This window comes from Canis lupus, chromosome 25 (genome assembly GCF_011100685.1).
Source record: "Canis lupus familiaris isolate Mischka breed German Shepherd chromosome 25, alternate assembly UU_Cfam_GSD_1.0, whole genome shotgun sequence".
In the NCBI taxonomy this organism is placed as follows: domain Eukaryota; kingdom Metazoa; phylum Chordata; class Mammalia; order Carnivora; family Canidae; genus Canis; species Canis lupus.
In genome coordinates, this window is record NC_049246.1 from 24,397,141 (window position 1) to 24,409,851 (window position 12,711).

The window sequence follows — 12,711 nt, forward strand, 5'->3', positions numbered from 1 at the left end:
TCACCTCACACAAGTCAGAATGGCTAAAATTAACAACACAGGAAACAACAGGTGTCCGCAAGGATTCAGAGAAATGAGAACCCTCTTATTTGTTGATGGAAGTGCAAGCTGGTGCAGCCATTCTGGAAAAGCATGGGGGTTCCTCAAAAAGTTGAAAATAGAACCCTGTGATCCAGCAATTGCATATTGTGATATACCTAGTGAATATCCTAGGTATTCACTCAAAGAATACAAAAATACTCACTCAAAAGGATACATGCACCCCCAATGTTTATAGCAGCATTTTCAACAATAGCCAAATTATGGGAAAAGCCCAAATATCCATCAGCTGATGAATGGATAATAATGTAACACAAACACACACACACACACACACACACACACTCACAGGAATATTACTCAGCCATCAAAAAGAATGTGGGTGGAGCTAGAGAGTATTATACTAAGCAAAATAAGTCAGAGAAAGACAAATACCATATGCTTTCACTCATATGTGGAATTTAAGAAACAAAATGAATGAACATGGGGGAAAAAAAAAGAGACAAACCAGAAAACAGACTTTTGACCATAGAGAACAAACTGAGTGTTACTGGAGGGGACAGGGGTGTGGGGATGAGCTAGGTGGGAGATAGGTATTAAGAAGGGCATTTGTTGTGATGAGCACTGGGTGTTGTACGTAGGTGATGAATTATTAAATTCTATGCCTAAAACTAATATTGCACTGTATGTTAACTAAGTGGAACTTAAGAAGTTGAAAAAAAAGAAAAAAATAGTTCCCTGTTTATGAAGAGCTATGTATAAGATGAAATCTTCTCATTTAACATTGATATAAATATGAATTTGCATGGCTTAATGAATTTTCTTAATTCATCCTCTGTATAGCCCCAGAACTGGATGCTAATGGTACCACAGATGCAATCTCTAGCTTAAGTAGCCTGTTGCGTCCTGACTTGATGAATGGCACCAAAAATGGTGCAGGGAAACCCATCAGGTGCCTTATGTTCTTTGACCTATTTTGGCCTCTTGCTGTAATATGGAAAACCTGAGGTGTGGTTTTAGCTTTGCTTGGTTGCAGATTCATCCTGACGTCATCCATTGATCCATGCATCCATTCATTTATTCACTCAATCAGTACTTTCTGATCACATATTATACACTAGATACCATATAAGAGTTTCAGATGTCTTCACGGAGCTTACTATCTTTATCTTTAAAACAAACCAACACTGAGATTTAGAAATACATTAGTAATCCTTGGAATTATGATGTTATTGAGCAATCCATATTATGGAGGTTAAATTATGGCAGATTCTAGTCTTTGAGGACCGGAGATAATTTGAAGCCAGGACATCTATATTATGTTTAAAGAATGAATTGGCAAGTATTGCTCTTAATATCCTATAGAATATCTATTTATCAAAATTCAGCCAAGTCAATTTTCATGTTTCTTTTTGGTCATTTGTATAATCCGTTAAAGTTTTTTACATTACAGATGAATGGCCACCACCCCAAAACCACTGCCCATCTCAACTCATCCTTCCTTGGGATTTTCAGCTGCACTTCATCATATATCATCACCTGTTAGCTGGTGCTGGCCACCCCACCTCACACTTCATCACTTCTTGCATTCTTTGTGAGTTCTTTGCTCTGTTACAGAATCTGTCTCCTTTGTTCACTAATTCATTATGTACAAAACAAATATAAATTAATCAGACTTAATTGGTATTTAGATTAATTGTTTCTAATTTATCAAAACAAGACAATGGCACATTATAAAAAGGAATGATTTCTATGATAAAATGTGGTCAAGGAAGTGTTATATGTAATATTACATACTTTCTGTGCTTTTAGTTCTCTTTATATTGACTCTATAAACTTGAGCAGGGAACTTACCACTAGGCAACTTTGTTCCATTAAACTGAAAGTAATGGAGCTATTTGCCACTGCCCTTTTGAGGTGTCAGCATTATGAGTTGGACATGTGGCTTTTGGTGATGTTCACTTGAGCAGATTTTCATTTTGAGTACATTTCACCATAGTGAGTGTCATTTTCTTGTGTGTGGGGTCATCTTTTTACCTTAAACAACTAAGTAATTTCTCTCATTCTGATTGACCAGTCTGGGCTGAATGTTTGTGAACTAATTTGAATTATCTGAAAGAAAATCTCTACAAAAATACAAGTACTGTTGTTACATGGTTTACTATTGATATAAGCAGATTTTCCTGAGTGAATTATCCCTTCAAGATTTTTGATATAAAGTTTCCAGCAATATATTTCATTATATAATGGGATTGGTCATAGTAAATGTAATATATTTTTTAAAGATTTTATTTATTTACTCATGAGACACACACACACACACAGAGGGAGAGAGAGAAAGAGAGGCAGAAACACAGGCAGAGGGAGAAGCTGGCTCCATGCAGGGAGCCCAACATGGGACTCGATCCCGAGTCTCCAGGATCATGCCCTGGACCAAAGGCAGCGCTAAACCGCTGAACCACCCGGGCTGCCCTAAATGTAATATTTTTATTCATAGTTTTACATTTTATCTATTTAGGTTCTCATGTATTCTGTGTGTAACTTCTAACTCTTTGCTACTATAATGACCTCAAATTACCCAAGTGGAGTTTTCCATTACTTTGTGGGTCTTAGTTCAGGCTGCTATAGCAAAATTCTGTAGACTGTGTAGCTTATAAACAACAGAAATTCATTTCTCAAGATTCTGGAAGCTGGAAAATCCAAGGTCAAGGTGCCAGTATGGCCGTAATCTGGTGGCGTCTCTTTTCCTGATTCATAGCCAACAGTTTTATGGTAGAAGGGCTAGGGAGCTCTTTAAAGCCTCTTTTATAATCCCATACAGAGGATTTCACCCTCGTGAGTTAAGCATCTCCCAACAGTCCCACCTTCTAATAGCATTATCTGTGGGGGTTAGGATTTTAACATATATATTTTGGGGAAACATAAAATTTAGATCACAGCATCATGTCCATTAGAATCAAAAGTTGTACATTTAGAAGTTCACCATCCCCACATGGGGATGCAACTTTTAACTTCCATTGAGTTTTTTTGTTTTGTTTTAAAAGTAGCCTCAACCTTGCAGAGAGCCCAGTACGGGACTTGATCTCATGACCCTGAGATTAAGACCTGAGCTGAGATCGAGAATCAGATGTTCAGCCAACTGAGCCACCCAGGTACCCCTGCCATTGAGTTTTGTAGTTTAATAGAGTTTAGGGGAAACCAGCCAGCAATTTCAAGAATATAGTGTGAAAAGATCGTGATTTCTGATGACATCATTTTAATAATTCTAGAAGTTTTATTTATAGTTAAGTGGTATATCTCATTGATGTTACTAGCTCATTATTCAATTAGTCTTAGGGAATGTTGAATCTATACTGTTAAGGTGGGAAAAACATGCTTATATAAGATATTTTAATTATTATTTAGGAAAGTATTTATTATTTGGAACGATATTTTTTAGCTTAAAAGTCAAACTGCTGCAAATTCAGTATTACTTACCTTTATCAAGTCCTCTTTGGGTATCTCTTTATTGCCTAGGTACTAAATTGTGGCATTAATCACATTTGTTACAGCTAAGTAGGCAGGTGTGTGTGGCCAATTTTAAATTTTGTTTTTATTTTACTTCTGGCCTGTAGAATTTACGATTTTGTTTATTCAGAGGATGATGAGAAAACCCTGCCTTTGGAGTACTCCATAAAAATTTACAGAGACAATGCTTTCTTCTTTAGTCAAAATAATGCATTTCATTTATTTTAATGACCGTCTAAAGTTGTAATTGGTTTGCACTTTGAAGCACTTCGGTATTTGTTGGTGGTTTTTTCACTTAAGGTATGCAGGTCAAAATACAAGTTGGATTGATGAGGCTGACTTTAGAAACTGGCCTTTTAATTTTAATTTTAATTTTAATAACTCAGTGAAACAAATGTTGAAGATTGCCAAATTAGAAGATATGACATTACATAACCAAACATATACAGAAACAGTTTTAGGTTTATCTGGTGTGACTTGGAATTAGAATTGTGTGAGTTTTTCAAATCGAGACAGGCAGTGTGGCATTGACATTTCTAAGTAAGCAACTGAAGGAACATGTAGAATTCTCTGCAATCTTGACTGCATGCAGACATAGACTTACTTTATGATTGGATTCAGATGGAAAGGATCAGATGACTTAACTGATGAATTTTAAAAGCCCACAGCCAGTCTACAAAAGCCTGCTGCCGACCAGGAAGAGTCCAAAATATTATCTATACTATTTTTTGAGCAAATATTTCTTGAGTCCCTGTAATGCATTAGGCACAGGTGATAGAGATATAAGCATAAATAAGACACTATTCCTCCTCAAGGATGGGGCTATATGGAAACAATAAATGCAGTAGTAAAAATAGTGGTAGTTACATTTACTGAACACCTAAAATATGTCCACTACTTAAATGCAGTTGTCTCTAACACAACAATTCTGCAAAGTATCATTTGCTCTGGCTTGCCAGCAAAGAAACAGCCCCAAAGTGGTTAATTAACTTGTCTGAGTCAACAGAGAGCAACTGGAAAATTTGGATTTGAACCTTGTTCTGATCCCAAGGTCTAAGGTCACCATTTTGAAAATACATGGGTCAGATCATGTAGATCATTTAGGACATTCCAAGTAGTTTAGATTTTATTCTGAAGGCTATTGAAAGCTACTGATTTTAAACAGCATATAGCATGTCAGGATTTGGGTTCTAGACAGAAATCTGACGATAGTATGGAAATGGAATGGAGGGGCTTCAGACTGCAGGCAAAACACCATTGCAAGAACTAAGGTGGGAGGCACTGAGGTTCTTCCTTAGGAGATGGCTATGGGAAAGAAAAGGAGGCAAATGGCTTTAAGACATACTCAAAAAGGAGTGAGTGCAAGGATAAATCAAGAATGACTTCTAAATGAGAAGATAGTACAATTTGATGCCATTTTGTAAACAGCAAATACACAGAGAGAAAGAGATGAGATTCATTAAAAAAATTGTTTTGAAAAACTGTACAAACTCATTATAAAACTTACAGCAAAAAGAAGACAAACGATGGAAGTTAAATCTCTAAATTGGAGAGCTCAGAAATATTCATTATTAACTTTTGGTATGCTTAATTCTGGACATGTATTTATGAGAAAAATATATATAGGGAAAGAGACACATTATAGGATTCATTCAGCTTTAGATGCATGATTTTTTACTGTAAGAGATATTAGTTCCTAAAAGCTCCCTCTAAAGTTAGGACAAAAGGTAATAATATAGTTGAACAAAATGGGTTTGAACTGTGTGGGTCTGCTTTTACATGAATTATTTTTTGGTACAATATGACACTGAAAATATTCCCTTCCTTATGATTTTTAAAATAACCTTTTTTTTTCTTTGGCTTACTTTATTGTAGGAATACAATATATAATACGTATGCAAAATATGTGTTAATTGACTGTTTATGTTATTGGTAAGGCTTCCGGTCAACATTAGGCTATTAACAGTTAAGTTTCAGGGGAGCCAAAAATTATATGTGGATTTTATTGTGAGGGGATGTCATGCCCCTAACCTCTGCTTTGTTCAAGGGTTAATTTAATTCTGGTTTCGTAATAACACATTATATCTCTAAACAATGTCCTATGGATTCAAGTTCAATTTTTTTTTTTTTTAAAGATTTTATTTATTTATTCATGATAGTCACACAGAGACAGAGAGAGGCAGAGACACAGGCAGAGGGAGAAGCAGGCTCCATGCAGGGAGCCCGACGTGGGATTCGATCCCGGGTCTCCAGGATCGCGCCCCGGGCCAAAGGCAGGCGCCAAACCGCTGCGCCACCCAGGGATCCCTCAAGTTCAATTTTTAATGTGTTACTTTTAAGTTGATATCTGTAGGAATTGTCCTGGAGTCAGATGCATTTGTGGTCTTGGATCCACAGTGAGATCAGGGCTAGAAATATTGAGTCAGGAGATGTTAACATATAGGTGAAAGTTGAACCCCTCAGAGGTTCACTAACACTGAGTTAGCATGTAGGATTAATGAGGCCTGAGGGTGGAGCCTTTGAGGGTACTTAAATATTTAAGGAGTGGGAGAAATAAGAGATGACTCTCCGAAAGTATTTATGTAGGTAGAAGAAAAACAAAGAAATATATAAAAGCCAGGAGAGAAAAGAGTTTGAAAAAGTTGTTCATAGTATTGAATGTTATAGAACAATCAAGAAAAAGTAGCTAATTATCCATTGTCTACAGCAATTTGGGAACAACATTAATAGCAATTTAGTCTCATCAAGAATAGTTTTTGTAGATTGGGGAAAGAAACCAAATTACAGTGAGTGAAGAAATAAGTGGGAGGCAAAGACCACTCTTAAGTAACTTGGTTGTGAAGGTCAGGGGAAGCTAGTGAGATTGCTTAAGAAAGACAAAGGAGGGACGCCTGGGTGGCTCAGGGGTTAAGCGTCTTCCTTTGGCTCAGGGTGTAATCCTGGAGTCCCGGGATCGAGTCCCACATCGGGCTCCCTGCATGGATCCTGCTTCTCCCTCTGCCTGTGTCTGCCTCTCTGTCTCTCATGAATAAATAAATAAACTTAAAAAAAAAAAAAAAAAGAAAGACACAGGATTGAGAGAGTGCTTATGTTTTCATTGAGAGGGGCTTGACTACATCATATGCAAAGGGTAAAACCCCAAAAGAGGAAGAGGCTGAGGGAGAAGCAGAACTGATTGGCAGAGCAGGGACCTGAGTGAATGAAAGATATAGATTGCAGGAATAGCTTTGGGCAGGAAGTGGGGATCTCATTCTCTGTGATAGAAGCGGTATAGGTATGTAGATGTACTTATATGAGAAAATAGGGCTTTGAGAAAGTTCTTCCTAAGCGATTTGTGTTTTCTATATTAAGCAGAGGACAAGACAATCTGCTGCAAATGAGAATGATAGGGTTTGAAAAATGAGTTTGAAAATAGTAGATGTAAGTAGTAAAGTTGTTTGTGGTAATGGGAAAAGGGGCAGACTAGGAATATATACAGGACTGCTAATTGGCCCCAATGGCTCAACCAGAGTTAGAAAACATATTTCTTCCTGGTGCCAGGTTTTATGGGGGTATGATTTCCTTCACAGAATATAGATGTAGAAATAGAGTAGATTCATGGTTAGCTTGATCCATGGGTATTCAGTCCTTATGCACTGGAAGAGAGATCGACAAGGTCAAAGCCAACAAATGTTAAGAAGAGACTATTTAAAGGGATAGACCCTGACTTAGCCCAGAAAGGGAAGAGAAAGGCAGGAAGGAAGATAAGGCAGGTTCTCTGAGGTTGACTGTAGGTATCAATGAAAGTAAAAGAGTTCAGAATACATGAAGAGAAAAAGGTGCAACTGGGATGTGACATTTTAGATTTAAGAGATGGGATATTTTTAGTGGAAATCAGAAATTTAAAATAGCCAAAAGCAGTTTGCATATTTTATCATGAAGGGAACATAGTACCTGGGTAATCTATTGTTGTGGATTTAGGATTATAAACACAGTAGCTGTGGTAGGCACATGCCCAGAACAGCATGTCTGTATTGTGAAAGAACAATTTTTTTCTTTTGGCTATCAGTTCTACAGAGAACATTTCTAGTAGAAAGAATGAGTTCCAAGTGGGATGATGGAGATGAAATGAAGCTCTATTACTCCAAATCTACTGCAGCTAATGTTAAAATGTGTTCAAACTCAATTGATTATGTGAAATGGATGTGCTGGTACCTTATCCCTCATTATCATGCTGCTGTATAGCTTAGCACATAAGATGTTAAGAACTGTTGTCTGTCTCCCATTAGACTGTGATTTCATCTGTGGCAGAGACTGCATCTTATTTATTTTTCTATCCCCAGCCCTTAGCAGTGTCTGGCACATTGCACAGGGGTTCAGTAATGTTTATTTCCTCACATAGACATAATCAAGAAGAATTCACAAACTAAGTAGTCTTTGAGCAACTGTCTGTCTTTTTTTGAGAGAGAGGGAGAGAGAGACAGAGACAGAGACACAGACAGAGCATGCAAGCGGTGAGGGGGTGGGTGGATGGGGGTGGCGGTGGTGTGGGGGCAGGGGCACAAGGAGAGTGAGAGAGAGAATCCTAAGCAGGTTCCATGTCTATCACGGAGTCCATTGAGGGGCTCAATGTCACGACCCTGAGACCATGACCTAAGCTGAAATCAAGAGTCACACATTTAACTGACTTAGCCACCCAGGCTCCCCTCGACTGTCCTTTTTATCATTGTTTTCTATATTTGACTTCCCCTCAAAGGACCAATATAGCATAGAGTCAGTGCATAATAAATATTTGTAATTAAGTGATTATAAAATAACATCTTTTCTTAATTGCAGAATTTGGGGCATTGCTTTGCTATTATTTATGTAAATCTGCACCTGTAGAACCGTATTTATACAGATTCATTTACTTTCCTTAGTTCTGACAAAGAGATATGTTTTATTTCCTAAAACTACGCCTCTACAATACTGCTTCTGCATCTCATTAAAGATACTTATCACACAATTCTGATGATAAGAAAGTGATTTTAATAGTGGTGGAATATCTCTGTACATTGTATAGCTCCTATTAGAGATCTAGGATGTTTACTGAAAATTCTTCTAAATGCATTATACCTATTGATTCAAAGGCTATGTTTACCTAACAAAAGTGGGAGGTTGAACCCCTAAATTATTTTTATCATTTTTTTTCTTGACTGATTCTCTATCATTCAAAATCATTGGCTAATTACTCAAACAGCTCAACTGTGGTTTGGGTAAATCAACAAGTACAGGGATCATTTGACTGATATAAGATGGAAAAAATTTTGCCATTTAAAAAAGATGAAGAAGTCATTTTTAATTACTGGATTATTTGTGTACTGGGAACTGGAATGAATAGTTTTTTTCTGGCGCACAAGCAAATGTCAGAATTTGTAGAATGTTTGGCTGGAACCTATGCCATAGTCTTCAAGATTTTCTGTTCCATTCTCAATTTTAGGGGATAATACTCTTGTATTTGAACAAAGTGTCCTTCCTTATTTTTAGTATCTACTGAGAGCTCATTATCTCTATCTATGTATCTATCTATGTATCATCTATCTATCTATCATCTATCTATCTCATCTCTCTTGCTCACTCTCTCTCTTTCTCCCTCTTTGTCTCTCTCATCATCTATCTATCATCTCTGTCTTCATCTTTCAGGGAAGTTTGAGCTATCTGGTCCCTGGATATCCCTTATAAATAGTCATAAAATTCCATTTAACACATAAAGGGGCCACGAGGATATATTAACTGATTAAATTGTGAACCCAGGTGAAAGTGTTTCTATATTCAGTGGCCATCACAAATAGCCACATTCTAATTGATATTTTGGCCACAAACTAAAAAAAAAAAAATCCTAGTGAGATCAGAGGCCAGATGTATTACTATTCTACAGCGATTTCAAGATTTTTGTCTCAGTCTTAGTAATGATACAATGCCAAGTGTGACAAACCAATACAAATTATTTCTTTGAAATCTGGGTTAGAACACCATTGTTGGTTTTTTTGAAAATTTTATCAAATGTAATTTAGATCACTTCAGACTTATAAGCAGTATACAGAAGGAGTAGTCTCACAGAAGAGAAATCTAAAGCAAGAGTACTTTAGTAAGCTATTTTCACCATTGACTTAAGAATCAACATTTACTTGGGATGTATTTTTATAAAATGTCAGAAAGTGGGAATCCCTGGGTGGCTCAGTGGTTTAGTGCCTGCCTTCCGCACAGGGCATGATCCTGGAGTCCTGGGATCAAGTCCCACATCAGGCTCCCTGCTGGCTGCTCCCCTGCTCCCTGGGGAGCCTGCTTCTCCCTCTGCCTGTGTCTCTGCCTCTCTCTCTCTCTCTCTCATGAATAAATAAATAAAATCTTTAAAAAAATGTCAGAAAGTAAAAAAATATGTGTCGTTTAATGTTCTCAATTTCTGAAGCAACTGAATGCTTCCTTTTTTGAAGTTAAAGGCTTTTCAAGAAAGATTAAAATAAATATGCAATCTCAACCAGATGTTACTGTAATCCTTCTGAAAGACTAGTCAGTAACAATTTTTTCATTCCAGATTGCTTGTCTTGTTGACAAGATTTTTCCAAATTCTTCTTGGATTCTAAAGAACCAAAGTAAGTGTGAGTGGGGGGCATAAAATCTGTTATTTCCTACTAAGTTAGACAATTTGCTTTCACTTTTTCAGATTAGGTTCAGACACATTTCCTTAATGTGTCAGGAAAGCTGGGCTTACCTCCTGGCTCTTGTTTCACCTCTGAGTGAAGTATTTTTGGGTCTGTTTTCCCTAGGTCTGTTCCTGGATTCTTTTTTGGATCAAAACCAAACTTTGGGTTCTCTTTTGTTTGTGCCAACCACAAGCTTTTAATAATCTCCCTCTTCTCTAGCACTTCTCTTTTTCATACACCCAAGACATCTATTGATGGGATTCATGAAACTGTTTTTCTGTACTCTCTTTCTTTATTATGATGTATTTCTTACCATTTTCAAAGATCTCTTTTGAAATCTTAATCTTTTTTGGTGACTTATATATATACCTTGAATATATATTATATATATAACTTGATATTATATTAATGGACATATGCTGCTGAGCCACAAACCAAATACAGTGTCTAGATACAGAGTTCCTAAAGAAAGCTGAGGAATTAAAGAGGATTGTCATCTCTTGTCTACCTGGGTGGTAGGTGGTGAAGTAGAGAATGATGAAGAAAACTAAATCCAGTTTGTTGGATCAGGAAGTTAATTAGATCAAAGTATTTCATCTTCATTGCAGTCCTATAATTTGTTTTTTTTACCATAGATAAGGAAACTGAGGTGCAAGATGTTGAAAGCCTTCCTTGGATCTCCTGGTTAGGAACTAACTACCCTACTACATCAACCCAAACAGCTATTTAAAAACATTTGCAATAATCATAAGAAGAACTTTGTTATGGTGACAACTCAAAGCTCAGCTGATATGAATGTTGGGTCAGTGGTCCTGCCTTGCACAGTACTGTATAGTGATGCCCAGAATGCTTCCATTGTGTCTAGAGAGAAAAATATTTATTACCTTCTAGGGCAATTAAACTCTGGGAAATCAATTCATATTCAAAAGACCCACAAGAGATTGGTTTATAAAGTAGAAGTTCAAATTATTTCTGTAAAGAGAAATACATGTCTGCAGGAGGACAAATATTGATCATTTGGAACGAGTTTTCTCTTTAGCTAGGTAGATTCACTTAGGAGATCCATAATCTATTAGAAAGGTTCTGTAATCAGAACACCCCCCCAATATTCACAATGGGTTTCCTTTAAATTCCTATAGTTGTATGATTATCATGGGCTGAATTTTAAATTCACCAGACTTTCATGTTAAAGTTCTAACCCCTCAGTATCTCAGAATGTGAGTGTGTTTGGGGATAGAACCTTTAAGGAGGAGATGAAGGCAAAATGAGGTCATAAGGGTGGAGCGTTAATCCAATGTGACTGATGCCCTTATAAGAAGAGATTTGGACACAGACCTGTGATCACATGGAGGAAAAGACAAAGTGAAGACACAGTGAGAAGATGGCCATGGGTGAAAAAAAGGTCTCAGAAGAAAGCAAACCTATGCTCACCTTGTTGTTGAACTTCCAGACCTGTGGGAAAATAAATTACTGTTGTTTAAGCCACTTGATCTCTGGTATTTTGTTATGACAACCTTTGTAACTTCATTTGATAATTAATTTTTTAATTGTAGAATTATTTCCATTTCATTAAATAATATTGGCCATTAAAAGTCAGAGTTTACTCTCTCAAAACAGTCCTGAAGATGTACTGAATGATTTTTAATCTGTTTCCTAGATTCTGTACTTTCCTGTCTCTTATGTTTTCTTCAGTAATAAATTATATTATTTTTAAAACTACTTTAATTAGATTTGGTAAACACTCCAGATCAGCACTGAACAATTAAAATATAATGTGAACCATTAAAGCTCACATTATTAAAGTTTCTAATAGGCACATTTAAAAAATAAAGAGAAAAAGTGAGGTTAATTTCAATAATATATAAATATATATGTGTATGTTATGTCCTATATATGTTAATATTCCATATAATACTTCCAAAATAGAATCACTTTAACATATAGTCAATATAAAATTGTTTAATGAGAAATTTTCCATTTTTTTCCCTTATACTAAGTCTTCAAAATTTAATGTTTATTTTACTCTTAGAGCAGATCTCATTTTGGATCAATCACAATTTAAATGCTCAATAGCCAATACGGTTGGTGGGTGGGACAGGTCTAGACCTATTGTTGAATCTTTTTCTATTAACAATGTATTTGCATATCTTTTTTTAAAAAAAGATTTATTTATTTGAGAGAGAGAGAGTGTGTGAGAGTGTGGGGAGGAGCAGAGGGGGAGAATCTTCAAGCAGACCCCTTGCGGACTGCTGAGGCTGCCATTGGGATCCCACAACCCATGAGATTATGACCTGAGCCAAAACCAAGAGTCTGACACTCAACCAACTGAGCCATCCAGGTGCCCCATTTGTATATCTTTTTAAGGCAGATTTTCTGGAGATGTCTGAGGTCACCTGTTGTAGGTTGGTTATTGGAAGTTTTAGTTTCAGAATGTGATATACTCTTGCACAAGAGCATAAACTTTATCTCAGTTTACTGCCACTTTATGTGACAAATTCTTGAT

At 36.5% G+C, this 12,711-nt stretch overlaps 1 protein-coding gene across 11 annotated transcripts in view; it reads left to right on the forward strand.

The window, feature by feature from the left end:
- The window catches only part of LOC119877537, a 410,753-nt gene that overhangs the window by 103,096 nt on the left and 294,946 nt on the right, over positions 1–12,711 (forward strand). The window contains exon 6 of one of the 11 annotated variants that reach the window (XM_038573611.1): positions 1,493–1,626. The exons of the other annotated variants lie outside the window; for them this stretch is intronic. Coding sequence (XP_038429539.1) covers positions 1,493–1,496 — 4 coding nt within the window. The 3' untranslated portion in view covers positions 1,497–1,626. Of the gene's footprint in view, positions 1–1,492; positions 1,627–12,711 lie in introns of those variants that run through there. 11 annotated transcript variants of the gene reach the window in all.